Source organism: Carassius auratus, chromosome 28 (genome assembly GCF_003368295.1).
Source record: "Carassius auratus strain Wakin chromosome 28, ASM336829v1, whole genome shotgun sequence".
NCBI classification, from domain to species: domain Eukaryota; kingdom Metazoa; phylum Chordata; class Actinopteri; order Cypriniformes; family Cyprinidae; genus Carassius; species Carassius auratus.
In genome coordinates, this window is record NC_039270.1 from 18,809,141 (window position 1) to 18,829,107 (window position 19,967).

At 34.8% G+C, this 19,967-nt stretch overlaps 1 protein-coding gene across 1 annotated transcript; it reads left to right on the forward strand.

Moving 5' to 3' along the window:
- The first annotated feature begins 2,807 nt into the window (after window positions 1-2,807).
- LOC113047096 (uncharacterized) lies at window positions 2,808-19,866 on the forward strand. The gene is made up of 4 exons (XM_026208353.1): window positions 2,808-2,940; window positions 3,061-3,174; window positions 16,792-16,843; window positions 16,939-19,866. The coding sequence occupies exons 3-4, from the start codon at window positions 16,797-16,799 to the stop codon at window positions 18,608-18,610; spliced, it is 1,719 nt and encodes a 572-aa protein (XP_026064138.1). The 5' UTR covers window positions 2,808-2,940; window positions 3,061-3,174; window positions 16,792-16,796; the 3' UTR covers window positions 18,611-19,866.
- The last annotated feature ends 101 nt before the right edge of the window (window positions 19,867-19,967 follow it).

Sequence of the window (19,967 nt, forward strand, 5' to 3'; positions counted from 1 at the left end):
CCTCGGTTGCTTCTCTTCTCTGCCTTTGTAAACTTTCAATTCTATCAAGATCGTCTCTCGTAGCTGCCGGGCATCTTTGTCGTCGTGTTATTGACTCTCGCTCTCCTCCTCTTCCTCGTCCACCTCCTCGCCTAGATCCCACTGATCCACTGCCTCTCTGTCCTCTCCCTCTACCTCTACCTCTTCCTCTCCTTATTGTTGAATCATCTGATGATGATATCTAACAATGCATATAATTCAGAAAATATAACGAATAAAGAAGACATAACTACTAATTACAATATTTCATGTTTTCCACAGTCAGTAATTCATACTGTAACATTCGTTTGTTAGTTGTCATGTTGCAGTTTGTTTGAAATAACACACCTGTTCACCTGAAGGAAAACTCGACGAAGTGATATTAGAAGACATCCTGTCAAAGCTTTTTGGTACATATCGCCTACCGTAGATGCAACGTGCATTTGAAAAAGCGAGGCGCTGGAGAGCAAAATTAGTTTGAATGCAAAATACAATTTCACCACTAGATGGGAGTAATTCCTACTTACTGTCCCTTTAAAGATTGTGCAGTTCTTAGCCGTTCTCACTGCTGCGAGTGACAATGGGGCTCATTTACATCTCATTTAAATAAGCCATAACCCCTCTAAACATGAGATAACGTGTATGTGTTCTTAGAATGAACACAAAACGACAAACTTTGATGTTTATGGAAACTCACCCCATAAGAAACAGAAAAAGTCGTACGGGCACACTTTCTCTTTGTCAGGGTCTTCTTTGTGGGATATTATACAGTCTTATTATGCCGCTTTCATCATCACTCAGATCGTCTTCAGAATCAGTGAGCGCTTGTTTATAAGCATCCGGCTTGTCGAAGAAGTACTTCAAAGCATTTTCGGTGTAACGGCCACGGTTCAGCTCGTCTGTGTTCATCTTTGTGGCGTCCATCTTCATTGAATTCTGATATCAGCTAGAGCTGGCCAGAGCGCTGCATACTAAGTAGCCACGCTTCCCTCGGAGGGCGGGGGCAATAACAAAAGAAACAAAAGCCAGATTATCCAGTATGGAAATACAGACAGACAATGAAACGCCCCTACTGCATGCTAGAATCTCCGACAAACTAGCTGATTTCAACCTCAAAATGTACGCTTTTAAATATACCAATACTGCTATCTCAAACACGGAGAGGCTTCTTTGTGATCTCAACTAATAACTAAGATTCTGAAAAAAAACGAAAAATCACAAATTTTGAAAAAAAATGCTTCTTTCTCATTTTGCTCGAAAGTTGTGCTGCCGACTTGTGTCACTGGTTTCCGTGACAGGTCACATATGTGGAAGAGCTGCATGCAATCCCCATTCCACCTCCTCTGTCATCACAGTATGAAAAACCTTCCAAAGAAGAGGTGATTGCCCAGCGTGTGTCACGATTCAGTCGAGGGGTGGCCGTAACCCAACATACTGTCCCGCTGGATCAGGAAACTGTAGGCGGATCCAGTTAACAACACATGAGGGGATGACAACCCTCACACTACGTCCTAGGTAGCCCCAGGACCAGCTGACAAAGCTGCGATAGGCCAGATAACGGAAACGCCTATGGCAGAAATAGAAAACCTCAATATTGTGTATAAAACCAGTTGTATATTGGAAACATGAATATGTTATAAAAATTGATATTTAGATTAGTTTTTGTCTTTGAATAACATGTCTTATATGGACAAAAGAATCCAGCTATATGCACCAATAATGCACTGAATTGGACGAATAAGTATATCATCACATCATAGGCCCTGCTTACTCAAGCTAACACATTTTAGTTTTTTCTTATCGCAATGTTTTCCTTTACAGTTCGGTACAAGCAGTACAAGCTCCCCACTTTTGATATCATGGAAATATGGCACTTTTTCTCCAGCAGTTTTAGATTTCTAAGCCAATTAAAAGCTAGAAATTAGAGAAAAATTTAAGTTGCCTATAGTATCCACTACCAGTCAGAAGTTTTTGAAGAGTAAGCTTGTTAATGTTTTATAAAGAAGTCTCTTCTGTTCACCAAGCCTGCATTTATTTGATAAAGTACAGCAAAATATTTTTACTAGCCTATTTAAAATAACTTTTGTATTTTAATATATTTCAAAATGTAATTTATTGAGATTTCAAAGCTGCATTTTTTTTTTGTTGCATCATTACTCCAGTCACACAAATTCTGATATTCTGCTAAAAAAAAAAAAAAAAAGTATTATGATAATGTTAAAAACAGCTGAGTAGAATATTTTTCAGGTTTCTTTGATGAATAGAAAGCATTTATCTGAAATATAAATATATTGTAAAACGATGCCTTTATCATCCCTTTTGTTCAATTTAAAGAATCCTTGCTAAATAAAAGTATTCATTTCTATAATTAATGTTGCGAAAGCTTTTTATTTCACATAAATGCTAATCTTTGGATCCTTCTATTCATCAAAGAATGCTGAAAAAAAATTACTCATCTGTATTAAATATAGATAATCAGCGAATCGCCATATGAGAATGATTTATGAAAGATGTTACACTGAAGATCACAGGAATAAATTACATTTTATTATTTTTTTTATTTTAATAGTAAACATATTTCAAATAAATGCAGGCTTGGTGAGCAGAAGAGACTTCTTTAAAAACAATAAAAATATCTTACTGGTAGGCTATATAGATAGAAACGTTATATTGTAATGTATGTGTGTGTGTGTGTGTGTGAGTGTGTAATTTCTGTCCCCCTCACTTCTGAAAAGATGGCTACGGCCCTGTGTACACGCAAATGCTGCAAGAATGCTCCTAATCCATCACAGAGAGCGTTGACGTGGCAGGCTTGACCGCACCTGTTGGTTTCCGGCCTGTTTTGGGGCAGAAAAAAAAAACACAGAAAGGAGGAGGGAGGAGCTACAAGCTGAAAGTACTCTTGTTTTAACTTCATTTCGGGTAAATATAGCTACCCTTTGTTTATCTTTCTTGTGATATAGATGTTTTTAACCAAGCTGTATAGACTGGTTCTGTGCAAGTTGAGGTTAACTCGGTTCTTGTCGTCTCGCTGTAACACAGAGTTCATCTGTAGTGACGCGTGGAGTCTGAGCTCGAGCTCCTCTGCTTTCATCGCATTTTCCAGCAGGACGCACGCAAAACACAAAAGTCGTGATCAAGACTGCCTGTGATAAGGTTGGATTATTACATTTGCATTTATTATTACAGTCTTAAAAATCTGAGTTGTGATGATAATTTAGTAAGATGACGCAGCGAAATAAAACGCTTGAAAACGAAACTGAAATTAAAAACACAGATCTAGAATAACAAAGCATCTTCTTAATACTGTGATATTTGTCCAAAGTATCACAATTGTGTGTGTGTGTGTGTGTGTGTGTGAATTTTTTTTAATTTACGCTCCAAAACCGCTTTTAAAAGCCCCCTTTTTTAATGCTCCAGCAGTTGCGCAGCAAGAATTGATTTTTGGCTGACTGCCCAAACTGGGTGGACAGATTTTTCCCATGCAGAAGCAGACAATGTTTTAAAATTAAGACTAAAGCAGTTTTGGAGTTAATCATTAACTCTTATCTGTAGTTACATATTGTGCTTTAACTGGTGATGAGCTTATAAAATGTGTAAAGAAGTCGAAACAGAGACAGGAATTTCTGTGCCATAAACAAAAAGATATACTGCAAGACGGGTGTAGCCACACTGTAAAAAATTGCTGTAGTTTCTACAGCAAAATTTTACAGAATTTTACTGTATAAACATTTTACAAGATGCAGCTGTAATTCGCAATGCATTATGGGTCAAATAAGGTTTTACAGTTGTTAACAGTATATTTCCACGTCAACTGTAATTCATTTACAAGAATCAGGTGTTGTCACTGTAGTTCCTGCTTTTTACACTAACTTACTGTAGTGTGGCATTATGGGATTGCACGTGCATCATTCAAATCTGAAACCCGACGACTGGAGCAGCTCGAGAACGATTGAAGATAAGAGGCTTTATTCATAATTCCTGGTAAGTTCACTTAATTATACTTAAGAAATATATCCTTTTATATTTATTTAAGTTAATGTATAAGTGATTTCATGTCACAATAGCCTCCTATCCTGACATTTAGTGGCCTTGGTAACTTCTGTGCAGTAAACTGGGAATTGCTATCATAGCATAGTTACGCCAAAAGTAGTGTTTAACTTATGCGAACGATTGTCATAGTAACTAAGGTTACTATCTATCTAAATAACTGAAGAACAGCAAAATTTGAAATTTCATTCGTTTATATGTGTTCAACTATCCCATATTGACTCGACGCCTTACTATAATAAGCGAAAGACATCTTTATATGCCCGACTGGACAAGTTAGCCTGATTAAAAAATAAAAATAAAAAAAATAAATAAAAAAAGACTGAGGAAGCATCGAAACGCGAGACTGATTTTGATTATATTAACCTTTCATTCAACATCAAAACAAGCTTAACCTCACACATAAACTCACAGAAAATACATGAGGTAAATGTTCAACTGTTGAGTTTATTTATAACATATGATATAAGAAGCATCACAAGTGAGCTGTTTTGCTGAGTATCACGATTGCAAATACATAGTTCAATAAACAATTAGTTAACAAGTTACTTACTTTTTTAGACACAATATTAACTGTTGTTGTATTTCACCGACGCATATAGTTCCAAACAAAGACCAAAGCAAAACTATTTTGCTCATTCTCAAATCAAAACTCAACGGTGTTTTTGCTGAATGATTCATCTTTTTGAACGGATCGGTTCAATGAATGACTCAGTTGATTCCCTCATTAAGTTATTTACTGCCACCTAATGGCGGATTAGTTTCATAAGTAGCATTGCATTTTTCCAACATTTATTAATTGTATTTTCAAATTTCATGTCATTACACAGTTGTAATTTTGCACTGTTAATTATTTTATTTGATTGGTGGTACAGTTCTACAATGTAATATTACAATTTATAATTATAAATTATATAATTTATAATAGTTTGTTTATTCTAAAATATATGCCTTTTGGGTGTTCATTTTGGTCTCATTTACAGTACATAATGCTTTAAAGAAATCACAAGATTATTTTCTTTATGTCTTTTAGGTGCAAAGAATAGCAGCTGAGGTGGAGAAATGCTTGATGCTTCAAGACACTGAAGCTGATTTTATTAGGTAATGTATTAATTATTTAAATAATTTGATAAACTTGTAATTTAGATTACATTTTATATTGAAATACTGCATTGTAGGTTACATTATTGCTTATACTCATTTCAGGTCCACCCAGTGGCTTTTGACTTTGAGGGTCAGATGGTTGTGAATTCATACCTCAACATTGTGCGTCCCGGGAGCAGGCATCTTTTGCACACATTAATATTTTCAAAGGTAACAAGTTTTACTTAAGTAATTTCATTTGCGAATAAGGTTACTTATTTAAAGGGTTACTCCACCCCATAATGAAAATGTAGTCATTCATCACTGTTAACTGTTAATGTCGTTCAAACCCGTAAAAGCTATGTTCGTTTCGTTTAAGATATTTCAGATGAGAACCGGGAGGCTTGCGTCTGTCCCACTGACTGCCAAACAATTAACAATGTCTAAGCCCAGAAAAGTATGAAAAGGATTGTCAGAATAGTCCATCTGCCATCAGTGGTTCAACTGTAATTTTTTGTATGCAAAGAAAACAAAAAGAACAACTTTATTCAACAAAGTCGTTATTTTTTATTATGTCAGCCGCACCAGACGGATACGCTGTTTTCGTTCAAATCAAAGCGTAAATAAATATAGAATGCATGTCCATGTGACCCAGCTGACGCAGAACAGGCTATGTAGTGTGTCCAACAGATACTCTCCAAAAATAGCACTACACTGACGCAGAGGAGACTAATTGTTGAATAAATCCTTATTTTTGTTTTCTTCGCATACAAAAAGTATTGTCGTCGCTTCATAACGTTACTGTTGAACCACTGATGGACTATTCTGATGATGTCTTTCATACTTTTCTGGGCCTTGACAGTGGTATTTACTGGAGAGTCTATGGGACAGTCGCAATGTTTCCGGTTGCATCCAAAATATCTTAAATTGTGTTCCGAAGACGAACGAAGCTTTTACGGGTTTGGATCGACATGAGGGTAAGATTTTCATTTTGGGGTGGAGTAACCTTTTAAGTATTGGTAAATGCTGATTGTATTGTATAAGTGTCATTTTGACATTTATTTTATTGAGCTAGTTTCATTTGATACATAACTTTATCTTGATGCTTTTGCTTGTTTTTATGTGCAGATGTTTTCTTGGAATCACAACACTCACTGGATACAAGACAGACACATAGAGGCAAAACAAGTGGAAAAGTCTCAGAGAAGAGGGACAACCCTCATGTGTGTGCTCATCTCAGAAAGTTTATGGACTTTCAGTATGTATTTATTAAATTGTCTTTTGCAGGAATATTCTTAATTTAATAGAACATAAGCTCAAATCAACAGAATTTGTGATTTAATGTTGATTCCAGCCTTTTATTTGAATCCTTTTCTTTAAAACAAAATTATACAAATTCTGTTGATTGACCTTCATTTTAATAGAAAGTTAATATTCTACTCTGAATATGACTTTTTTTAAACAGTTATTTGTGATGCTATGCTATTTTTATTATAAGATTTAACTGTTAGAAGACTGAAAAATTTATTTTACCAGTAAAAGCCTTGCAATGTCTTTCTGCCAGTTTTAATAAATACTTATTTGCAACATCATTGACTTGTTTTTTATTCATTTGTAAATGTATTAAGCTCATGATAATGCATTTATATCAGTATTTTATAGTTTACTGTTAAAATTATTCTTTAAAGCAGTTTCTTTGTTAAATTACAACCCATTTCTCACTCCAAAGGCGTCAAAAACCGAAGCATGGTCAAGCGCCCCTAGCGTCACTTTTATGACGCCAAATGTGCCTCTCGGCGTCGACTATCGAAGCACTACGACCTTCTTTGCTTTCAGTGGGAAACTTTTGGCGTCAGAATTCGACACGAGGACATGAGATGTTTATAGCTATGAAATCACGTTCAAGAAGTCTCATTCAGCCCACATCGCGATACTTGCCATCAGTTCCACAGTTTGGGTGAGTAGTCATATATACGCTCTTTTAATGCCTTTTATAAAATGTATTCTGTCTTCTTTATTAATCAGATTAGTGCCATATGTTTAATCGCTGTATTTTATCGGTCATCCGCGGCTGTCTTTGAGTTTCATTGCGTTTAAATAAATGAACACAGCTGCTAATTAGTCTGATTAAACTCTATCTGTCACATGACGTGCCATAGACCTTCGATCCGTTTTATATTATTATTAATTTCAGGATCAGTGATGTAAGTTGTATTTGTTGTAAAATCATCGTAATCACGACACTTACAATAGTAATAAATGAAATGTGAAGTTAAAACACAGTAAACGGACATTAGTAACTGTAACTGTAGTTTTACTATGGTATATTAATAATCAATACAACAATACAATAATCACCAAACCAGCTATGTTTGTATCACTGTAATGTTAGTGTTTTTATGTGCTTTTATATGACAGATATCACAGTAATCATATGTTCTGTACCATGCTTTTAATACCTTTTAATGTAAATCAAAAAAATATATAAATAAATAAATAAATAATTAAAAAAAATATTTTTTCATCTTGCAGTTCATTCATATCAGTTTATATCTAAATATTATGCTCACAGATCATTATTAACATTCTGTATATAATTCAATTTTATTTTCTCTCCCCTGTTTTATTTGACTGGAGGTCTCCATCATGCACAAGGACTCACCTCGTTAATTCTTTATCCCCCGCACACACAGAAATGGTCCCTGGATCAGTGATTAGACTTTGCAGTGGTTTGATTTTTGCAGAAGATGTAACTTTGTTTTAACTATAAGCTCATAATGAATACATTGCAGAACCAGTGATGAAAACAATAGTTAAAAATAGTATTTTTCGTATTGATAAAGCGTTTTGTTCTCTTTTTCAAGCTTCATACAGTAGACTTTTTAGACTTTAATTAAGAGTTTTAGTAAAGGAGATATTCATACACAGTCATCCCCTAGCTCCAGTCGTGAATTCATGATGTTATGTCAAAGCTAGCAGGTGTTTGTTTTCCTGAACACTTTCTCTGTCTTTCATTGTTCAGACAATCAGTGTTTATTTGATGCTGTGCTGATAGTTTTATAGATGATATTGCACACTTGACATGCATGTCTTCATGGTGTTTTTTTGTGAGTTTGAAACATTTACATTGTGTTGTATAACATTTTGGTCAATTTAATTTTTTAAAAATGATCCCTAAACACAGTCGCACATCACAGTCTTAATAATCCAGTTTAACACTCTATGACATTGTACAAGCCCCAGGACGGTCTCATCTGACACTATCAAAAGAATTCATATGACTATAGCTTGCTATTAATTACTTGCTTTCAATAATGGATGCATTTAACATTTAATTATACAGCATCTTTACAGAGGCTGCTTTTATGGTCTAAACAAAACCCAGTGTAATGTATAAGTTGCACATAATTAATAATATTTCCTTCTTTCTGTCTTACAGGATTTTTTGCAGATAATGCTGTTCTTCTTTTTCATTTCTAAAATATCGAGCTCAACAGCTTTTTTAAGAGCCAACCCTCACAAACCTTCCTAAAAACTAGCTATTACTTAAGAGCTATTACTGAGTCTCAGCGAATCTTGCCATGATCAGCTTTTCCCAGGTACATTTGTTTAGAATATTTTTTAATCAACATTTACTCATCAAATGCTCTGGTCTGAATCTTACTTTAAATTAACTTAATTATATGTTTAATGAACAATATTAATTGCACACAGAGTAAGTAGAGATTATCTTGTTTCACAGAAGAGAAGGCAGACCAAGGAAATGATTTGCTCAGGATGAGGAATGAAGATGGCCATCTTGAGCTCAAACAAACAGAAGTCCTCTGGTATGTGTGTGTTGAAGCAATGCTGTGTTATACAACATTTTATGATGATCTCTCACAGAACTGGTCATGTCAGCCTTGATTTCATTTTATACTATTACAATTACAGCATGTTAGCAAAGTGTGACTGGACATTTTTAATATTACGTTTTTAAAAACACACCACCTGTTTTAAAAGTAGACAAGTATCATGAAAGTGGTTTAATTGATATAAACACCAATTGACATTATTTCATTGTTTTGTAAATGTTATGTTATAAATTGTGAATTGATAGTTGATTGGTTTGAAGCCAGGCCTTACACTGCACAGACTAAAATACATTTGTGAGAGAAGTCAGGAACTTTGGAGAAAGATTCTAGAGGAAGAAAACACATTTACTGCAACAATAGATGAATTCTAGAGTCTCTGAGAACTACACATGCTAATGGAGTCTCATGAGAAAGTCCTTTGCCTCTGTAACTTTTTCTTAATTCTTGCAGAATGACATATTTATTGCAGTATTTTTATTTGTACAGATGATCTCATCAGCCAAATGAGGGGTTTTGACCAAGTGATGCTCCTGAAAGGAGTGAAAGAAGAGGATGTGGTAAATTGTCTTCAGAGAAAAAGCTTCTCAAAAGGTCTTAAAGCAGCTTGAAGAATGGTAAGTGTACAGTACTACAAGGGTCATAGTTGCTCACCCTGCTAAAACCACACAGAACATAAGCTGCGCTCTCTGTCCATTAAACAACTTCATCTGGATTGTTTGTTTTACTTTGACCAGGTCTGCGATGTTAGGACTGAGAGATCCTCTGACTGAGAGAAGCTACACCACATCAGTGCTGGATATCAACCACAAACTGTTTCCAGACACGAGAGAAGAAGAACACGATGGGGAGATGAAACCAGTTTAGATGTGATGATGGGAATCATTATTTTCTGGAACAGTATCACATGTCTTATATGTATCACATGATCTGTATCACAGATGACTGGATGTGACTGTGTCACATGTAAAACTACATATTAATTATTGGGATTATTTTTTTATTTAAGACATAAACATTTTTGATCAGATTAATGACATCTGGGACATCAATACACCAGAAAGTAATTTTTTATATATTAGTAGCAAATATGCAAATTTTTTTGTGAAATAAAGTGAGTTACGAGATTAATTATTTTGCATTACAAGATGGTGCCATGGGCTTTATTGTTACAAACACTTGAGGGATAACTGAGAATGTAGCAGGAATGATCAATGTGGATCTTGTACTGCATTAAAACCAAGAGCACGCACATTACTGATGTCCAGCACCTGAGGAGCAAGATACAGGGGTGAGGAGGACATTTTTACACTGATTTTTGCTAATTAGTTATATATATATATATATATATATATATATATATATATATATATATATATATATATATATATATATATATATATATATATAAATTAATATTCTTAGCACTGCATGAATTTGTCCTTGTGTAATAGTGAAGTATCACAATGTGTATACATTGTCCTTGATTACTGCTTTACAGTGGGGAATAGATAAAGGCAAGTTGTTGCAGGTTCATCCATTATATTTATTGATGTTTACTTAAAAAATCAAAGAAATAATCTATTATTTTCATTATTAAATCATTTCTTTCTAATTTTTCAATGTTTCATCAGATGGCCTCACAATGTCCTGTCAAAAGGTATAATAGTCATGATGAATAGAATAGAAAACAGAGGACTGTGAAAACTGTCAGATATAAATGTGACTCAGCTCAGTTTGTTGTCCATGATGAGGAGAATACATATATGTAGGTTTTACTGCCCTTCTACCCCAAGGGGCCCAGTAGCACCCCCCGGAAGAGCCCAAAACTGTACATTTCAAATGGCTGTAAATCAGAGTCCAATTAACATATCAAAGAGAAAATGGGCAGGATTATTACTTATGCTATGCTGATAAAATAATGTTGAGCTCAGTTTTCAGAAATAAATGGAAAGCTGTCATAAAGGCATTTTAAATATTGCTCACTGTAAAATACCACATTTCAGCCTGCCTCTCAAATATATCATAGAGGTTTGCACAATGAACATATATTTAGATATCCAGTTTTCCTTAAAATAAATAATTTATTTTGTTTCGTTAATAAAAAGTTTTAAACTACATTACCCACAAGCCTCCGTCGTTCTATCTATGGAAAGGCAACACTAGGGGGCTGTTTTTTGTAGTTCATTGAAGTTATGCTTAGGGTTAGGGATAGGATCTCGCTAAAGATGTCATTTTTCTCAAGATAGCAACACTTCATTGTTGACTTAATATATTACTAATGTGATGATAGCAGCGAAACATACTTTTTAACATGATGCGCTGTTTAATATGGGTTAAAAGATAGTCCAACCACAGACTGTCCTGAAAATTCACAGCCAATGACATTAAAGCTTAGCAGCGGCGTCACACTTCCTTATCCATTTATGACCGACGTCTTTCATTTTTCGGCTGAAGGGATAGATTCGGTTAACAATAGATTAAGCTTGCTACTTATTAGATTATGTTTTATTAACGTCTTCACCTTCCTCCGTTGTCCAGCTTGACAAAAACTGGGCAATATTGATGTGCACATGCCCAGCAGTCGCAGTTGTATCCAACAGATAGATTCCTCTCATTAAATATAAGACACATTTTTAAGATTTTTTTTTTTTTGACCAAAGACAAATATATTTACTAATCAAATGATGTGCTTCTAAAATTTACATTGTATATTACATTGTGTTTTAAAGTTAAAATTGTTCACATTTGTGTTTCTGTGATTGACCATTCTCTACCATTTGAACTCTAGGAATAAAAACTGAAATTATAAATGAATGAATGAATGAACAAATAAATACATAAAGCATAATAAAAATGCATATTTTTGTAAGGATCTTCCATTATTTATTGATATGTCAACCTCATTTAAAGATGACATGCCCAAAGTACTACACTGCATCCTCTGTCACTGCATCGCTCGTTTTTGCCACCATAAAGAATAAAAAGGCAGTTATGTTGTAAACATTAACTATTTTCAGTATAAAAATGAAAATGCTTTTATTAAAAAACAAAACAGTAAATACAGTATGTCTTTCAGAGAACACTGGAAAAAGATCAATTTTCTTAAAAATTAAATTGACCAAAATGTTATACAACACAATGTAAATGTTTCAAACTCACAAAAAAACACCATGAAGACATGCATGTCAAGTGTGCAATATCATCTATAAAACTCAATCAGCACAGCATCAAATAAACACTGATTGTCTGAACAATGAAAGACAGAGAAAGTGTTCAGGAAAACAAACACCTGCTAGCTTTGACATAACATCATGAATTCACGACTGGAGCTAGGGGATGACTGTGTATGAATATCTCCTTTACTAAAACTCTTAATTAAAGTCTAAAAAGTCTACTGTATGAAGCTTGAAAAAGAGAACAAAACGCTTTATCAATACGAAAAATACTATTTTTAACTATTGTTTTCATCACTGGTTCTGCAATGTATTCATTATGAGCTTATAGTTAAAACAAAGTTACATCTTCTGCAAAAATCAAACCACTGCAAAGTCTAATCACTGATCCAGGGACCATTTCTGTGTGTGCGGGGGATAAAGAATTAACGAGGTGAGTCCTTGTGCATGATGGAGACCTCCAGTCTTATCTGCAAAAAATCCTGTAAGACAGAAAGGAAGGAAATATTACATTACATTCAACTTATACATTACACTGGGTTTTGTTTAGACCATAAAAGCAGCCTCTGTAAAGATGCTGTATAATTAAATGTTAAATGCATCCATTATTGAAAGCAAGTAATTAATAGCAAGCTATAGTCATATGAATTCTTTTGATAGTGTCAGATGAGACCGTCCTGGGGCTTGTACAATGTCATAGAGTGTTAAACTGGATTATTAAGACTGTGATGTGCGACTGTGTTTAGGGATCATTTTTAAGACTTTGACCCTGTACAGATACCCACACTTGCAGTCTTGGCCACTTGAGAGTGTGTGTACGTGACAGTGTGTGAACGAGACTGTCCCCGGTCTTAATAATGCCAAAGCACAGCGTCCTTAACACACACTAAACCTCTCCAATACTGCTCCGGAGCGCTATACAAAGCTTAGTGTATCCCATCATGCATCATGTTTTGGAATAAATCGTCAGACTTTTTGCCGAGATCTCACAAGAGGTCACGGAAAGCTGTCCAATGTACAGTATGTGAAATATTGATAATTAGATATTAAAAATCTCTGTAAACACATAAGTGTCCCATAAGGCAGTGGCTCACAATCCTGGTCCTGGAGAACCCCAACACTGCACATTTGAGATGTCTCCCTGATCAAACACACCTGATTCAACTCATCAGCTCATCAGTGAAGACTCCAAGGCAGATAAGAGAGACACCAAAACCATGCAGTGCTGGGGTTCTCCAGGATCAGGATTGGGAAACACAGTCATCAGGTCATGAAAAGTTCGACACACACTCGTGGTCATCATGCTCACTCGAACACTAGGCCAAATACAGGAAAGACTTCAAATAAGTAATCAAGTGGTCAAGGGAAAAGATGGCAAGTGTGGGTATTTGGACAATGCAACAGTTTAAGAAACAACAAATGCTGTACAAATTATAACAGCAGGAATGTTTGATAAAAGGGACAAACTATCACAGACTTACTGCTGCAAATATCTGCCTCCGCAGCTTTCTGTCTTCTCCATTTCTGAAGGAATACCTCTCCAGAAACACCACTGTGCTGACTGCCTTTACGTCTTTTCAGCTAAAAATAAAAATAAAAATAATAAAAAGGGGAGAGTAAATAAAATTGAATTATATACAGAATGTTAATAATGATCTGTGAGCATAATATTTAGATATAAACTGATATGAATGAACTGCAAGATAAAAAATATATTTTTTAATTATTTATTTATTTATTTATATATTTATTTTTATTTACATTAAAAGGTATTAAAAGCATGGTACAGAACATATGATTACTGTGATATCTGTCATATAACAGCACATAAAAACACTAACATTACAGTGATACAAACATAGCTGGTTTGGTGATTATTGTATGTTGTATTGATTATTAATATACCATAGTAAAACTACAGTTACAGTTACTAATGTCCGTTTACTGTGTTTTAACTTCACATTTCATTTATTACTATTGTAAGTGTCGTGATTACGATGATTTTACAACAAATACAACTTACATCACTGATCCTGAAATTAATAATAATATAAAACGGATCGAAGGTCTATGGCACGTCATGTGACAGATAGAGTTTAATCAGACTAATTAGCAGCTGTGTTCATTTATTTAAACGCAATGAAACTCAAAGACAGCCGCGGATGACCGATAAAATACATCGATTAAACATATGGCACTAATCTGATTAATAAAGAAGACAGAATACATTTTATAAAAGGCATTAAAAGAGCGTATATATGACTACTCACCCAAACTGTGGAACTGATGGCAAGTATCGCGATGTGGGCTGAATGAGACTTCTTGAACGTGATTTCATAGCTATAAACATCTCATGTCCTCGTGTCGAATTCTGACGCCAAAAGTTTCCCACTGAAAGCAAAGAAGGTCGTAGTGCTTCGATATTCGACGCCGAGAGGCACATTTGGCGTCATAAAAGTGACGCTAGGGGCGCTTGACCATGCTTCGGTTTTTGACGCGTTTGGAGTGAGAATGGGTTGTAAATTATTACAACATCATATTGTATTTAGGGGTATTTACATGATTTTATTGGCAACTTTTGTTGCCAGTTAAATACTGTAATTTAATGAAATTACAAAAAAATGCTGTAAAATATATTTACAGGACTTTATTGGCAACTTTTTTGCCAGGTAAATACTGTACTTCAGTGAATTTACAAAAAAATTGCTGTAAAATAAACTACTAGTAAAATTCAATGTTACTGTAAAAAATACTACAAACTACTGTATTTCACATACAGCAATTAACTGTAATTTGCTTTGCAGTAATGTCCTGTAATCCATTTTACATCAATTAACATCATTTTTACAGGATTTTATTGGTAACTTTTTTGCCAGTAAAATCCTGTAAATTCTACAGTACATTTACAGTGCATCTAGTCAACAGTTGTTGAACAGTAAGACTTGTAATGTTGTTCAAAGAAGTCTCTTCTGCTCACCAAGCCTGCCTTTATTTGACCTAAAGTACAGCAAAAGCAGTAATATTGTGAAATATTTATGCTATTTAAAATAACTGTTTTCTATCTGAATATATTTTTAAATGTAATGTATTTTTGTAATCAAAGCTGTATTTTCAGCATAATTACTCCAGTCTTCAGCATCACATTAATCAGAAATCATTATAAAATGCTGATTGTCAATATTTAAAACAGATGAGTAATTTCTTTTCAGTATTCTCTGATGAATAGAAGGATCTACAGATCAGCATTTGTGTGAAATAAAAAGCTTTTGCAATATTATACACTACACCATTCAAGAGCTTAGAGTCAGTGTTATTTTTTTATTTTTTGGAAAATAAATTATAGAAATTAATATTTTTATATAGCAAGGATTCTTTAAATTGTTCAAAAGTGATGATAAAGACATAATTTTACAAGATTTATATGTCAGATAAATGCTGCTCTTATGAACTTTCTATTTATCAAAGAAACCTGAAAAAATCTACTCCACTGTTTTCAACATTATCATAATAGTTTTTTTAAATAGCAAATCAGTATATCAGAATTATTTCTGAAGGATCGTGTGACTGGAGTAATGATGTAAAAAAATGCAGCTTTGAAATCTCAATAAATTACATTTTGAAATATATTCAAATAGAAAACAGTTATTTTAAATAGGCTAGTAAAAATATTTAAAAATTTCACTGATTTGCAGTGCTTGGATCAAATAAATGCAGGCTTGGTGAACAGAACAGACTAATTTAAAAAACATTAACAACCTTTCTGTTAAAAAACTTTTGACTGGTAGTGGATACTATTGGCAACTTTAATTTTTCTCTAATTTCTAGCTTTAATTGGCTTAGAAATCTATAACGGCTGGACAATAACAAATAATAATGATTTGTTTATATAATACAAACACTTTTATCACATAATAAGGCAGAATAGTTTCTATACTCCAATAAATGCTATTTAATAAAAAAACAAAACCGAAAACAACTGTTTTCATACAGTGATAGCTGGACAGTTTTGTCCATATTAGGAGTTTCCTGTTATGACTTTCTGCGCGAGAGTGCGCTCCAGCTTCGAGTATGAATGAAACACACACACACTGCAGGAGAGTTTAGCTCTCTGTGATGTTCATCTTGCCTTCTCTGTCCGAAAAAAACACCAGGTCATGCGCAGACAATCCTGTCTCTTTGAGTTTAAATCTATATTTATTTACACCAGCTCTTGAAAACCTCTATACGAACACACTTGACCGGAAAAGTGCGGGGGACGAATTTCCATGATATCAAAAGTGGGGAGCTTGTACTGATTGTACCGAACTGTAAAGGAAAACATTGCGATAAGAAAAAACTAAAATGTGTTAGCTTGAGGAAGCAGGGCCTATGATGTGATGATATACTGTATAATTACTGGTCTGTGTCTTGCACTGGAGGAAAATAACAAGAGATCCAAACCGACCTCTTATATGTCATAAGATAAAGAAAATGCCACAAACCTCTGAATTGTATGTTTTTTTAAAGGGATAGTTCACTAAAAAAATAAAATTCGACTTGCATTATGTAACAATCTGATGTATGCAAATGAAACATGCATTCACATATTTACTTAGTGTTTTCTTAAATCACAGAAAGAATGACAACAGAACGGCGCAAAAGCATGGATGAACCTCATAGTATGGCGTAAGTGAATGTGCAGTTTCTCTCCAAACACCCCCCCCCCCCCAAACCCTCCCAAAATGTGTTGACGCTAAATCAGTTCAATCAATCTTTTGCAGATTTCATCATGATGCCGTACTTATTAAGAAAGGTCCTCCAGCACTTTATCGTTTGAACACAGAAAAAAAATATATTGATGGGACTAATAAAAAGGTCAGACAGTGGATATATGGACGAAGAGACAAAAACAAACAGAACAAAGTCATACTGATGGTGGGAGAAACCGGCGCTGGGAAAACAACCATGATCAACACCATGATCAACTACATACTGGGAGTGAAGTTTGATGATCAAGAGTTTTATCAAATCACTGAAGAAACTAATCGTAAAGATCAATCACAGTCCCAGACATCAGAGATCACTGTTTATGAGGTGTTTGTTGAAGAAAACCCAATATCTCTGACCATCATTGACACTCCAGGATACGGACACACAGAAGGATGCGAGGAAGGATACGAGAAAGACAGAGAGATTTCTGAGTATCTGATGAGATTATTCTCAGATGAGGATGGGATTCATGATATTGATGCAGTGTGTTTTGTGATGAAGTCGTCTCAGAATCGTCTCTCTGACAAAGAGTTTTACATCTTTCACTCAGTTCTGTCTCTGTTTGGTAAAGATATAGAGGAGAACATAATGTTTCTACTCACATATTCAGATGGAGGACCTCCAACAGATGCTCTTAATGCCATTAAAACAGCAGAAATACCCTGCAGAAGAGATGAGAGAAAAAGACCTGTTCACTTCTTATTCAACAACCGACAGAAAGAGGAAAGAGATGAAGAGTATGAGCACACATTCAGAACATCATGGGAAATGGGAGAAAAAAGCATGAATCGGTTCTTCACACTCCTGGATGAAAAGAACAGAAAAAGTGTTCAGATGACGTTAGATGTTCTGAAAGAGAGACGTCGACTTGAGGCCTGTGTCAACAATCTGGTGGAACGAATCTCTGATAAAGAGTCAAAAACTGAAGAACTTAATCAGATTCAAGAAGCCCTCGGACAGAATAGAGACAAGATCGGGAGATGTGAAAACTTTGAGTTTACAGTCAAAAGATATTTCAAAGAAAAAGTCCTCATTGAAAATGAATGGTGGTGGAACAGAAAGGCAACTTGCTGCTCTGTCTGTCAGGAAAACTGTCACGAATGGGGCTGCTGGTTGGCCATAGGTCCCTCAGTGTGCTCGGTTATGACAAATCAAGGCTGTACTGTGTGTACAAAAAAGTGTCTTTACAGCAAACACGTCAAAGAGAACAAAAAATATGTGAGGAAGACAAAGCAAGTCACACTGACATTTGACCAGCTCAAAAAGGAGTATGAAGGCACTGCTGAAAATGATAAAATCAGCTTCGACAAAAAAATATATGATAATATTAAAAAGAAGCATGAATGTATTAAGAAAGAGACTGAGGATAAAACTGACATAGAAAAAACACTGAACTGTGAACTGGAGAAAATTCAAAAAGAAAAGTCCAAGCTGCTGAATGAAGTTTACACGATAATCATGAGTCTCTCTAAGATCACATTAAAATCAGACAGCGCTTTCACTCTTCAGCATCTGGATTTCTTGATTCCCAGACTGAAGGAGGAGGGAAAAGATGAGTGGATGAAGAACCTGGAGGATCTGAGGAAAGCTGGAGAAGAGAGGAAGAACAAAGGGGCTTTTGAGTATCTGGTGGCTTTTGGCAGACAAAAATGGAAACAAATGTTCAATCGTGGTAAAAATTAATCACATCTGAAAAGTCAAGATGCAAAAGCAAAACAGATGCTGCGACATTAGGGAAAATAATCAACTCAAAAAAGGGTTTACTGAGCATAGGAAATCCTTTATTTTATTTCTCAATAAATGTATATGATGTGATTCTGCAAACAGAATTCAAGACAACAACATGAAAAAAAAACCCATCATGCAATAAAACTCACTAATCATGAGATATGATCTGTTTGGTAGATTCCCAATTTAGGAATGGGGTCCCCCAATCACAATATTCCCAATCGTGTCTCACTAGGTAACTGTAATAATAAACCAGGTAATTAAAGATTGATTTTGATGATCTACTGAGACTGGAGCAAGAAGGTCAAACGACAAAAGAAGAAAGACAAACGTCGAGAAAAACAGAAGAGGAGATCAACCGACGGACCAGCAGAAAATTGTTTCTAAGATAAGAAGAATAATTCGACTGATGCGAAGACAAGAAGTCATGAATAAGAAGATAATAAAAATGATGAGAGAAATCATTAACTGTATTGAGTTGGTTAATGTTAATTTGGAGTTGCAGTCTCTTGCAAATGGAATCGAGGCCTTGAGATTGCAAACCTCTGTTGCAAAACCAGAAAAACCTTAAAAGGTAACAATGAGATATACAATTTGTTAGACATCAACCTTAAAAGGCAGTAATAAGAAATGTATGATGTTAACATTTGCTCAACAGTTGAAACTGTCACGTATGCTTGCTTTTTGCTAATATAATAATGAGTGTGCAAGGAAATGCATTTTGCAATATGAATTGCAGGAGGGACTTTCTTACTAAAAATTTTATTGTAATCTGTTTTATCTGATCAACACAGGGAGGAGGATGCTGTGCAGTTTAGCAATAGCTACTTACTTAGCCTACGCCTTAAGATTTTGTAACAGCTTAGAGAAAGATGAATTTGCTTTAATGGAAAGAAAATAAAGCAGCAATTACTTGTGTGCTGTAATGTGTGCTGAAGAGGGGTTGCCAAAAAAGGAAATGTCATACTTCCTGTATCCATAGCAACCTGACTGTGAGTGTGTGCATGCGGATGTGTTAATGTTTTTCACCGAAAAAGGCATCCAGAAGAAATTATGTATTGTTTTTAAGACTATATAATGTTATGGTCTGGACACATCCCCTGCCGCATCTCGGGGGGAAGACTTACGCTTTTACTTTTTGTTATCATGAGTTATTGTTTAAAATAAAGCGAAACCATGTACAATGGTGATGCGTTTAAAACTTTAAACAAGTCTCTGAGTAATTTATAAATAGTAAAGTTATTATTTTAGTTTGTTCCTGATCCTGTATTACGAAGCTCTGCAGCGGCAAAGACCCAACTGAGCTGATCTG

Bases quoted from the DNA above. Each gene is read 5' to 3' on its own strand.
- LOC113047096 (XM_026208353.1), top strand. From the start codon at position 16,797: ATGACAACAGAACGGCGCAAAAGCATGGATGAACCTCATAGTATGGC. The intron at 16,844-16,938 runs GTAAGTGAATGT...AATCTTTTGCAG, and splicing joins GATGAACCTCATAGTATGGC to ATTTCATCATGATGCCGTAC.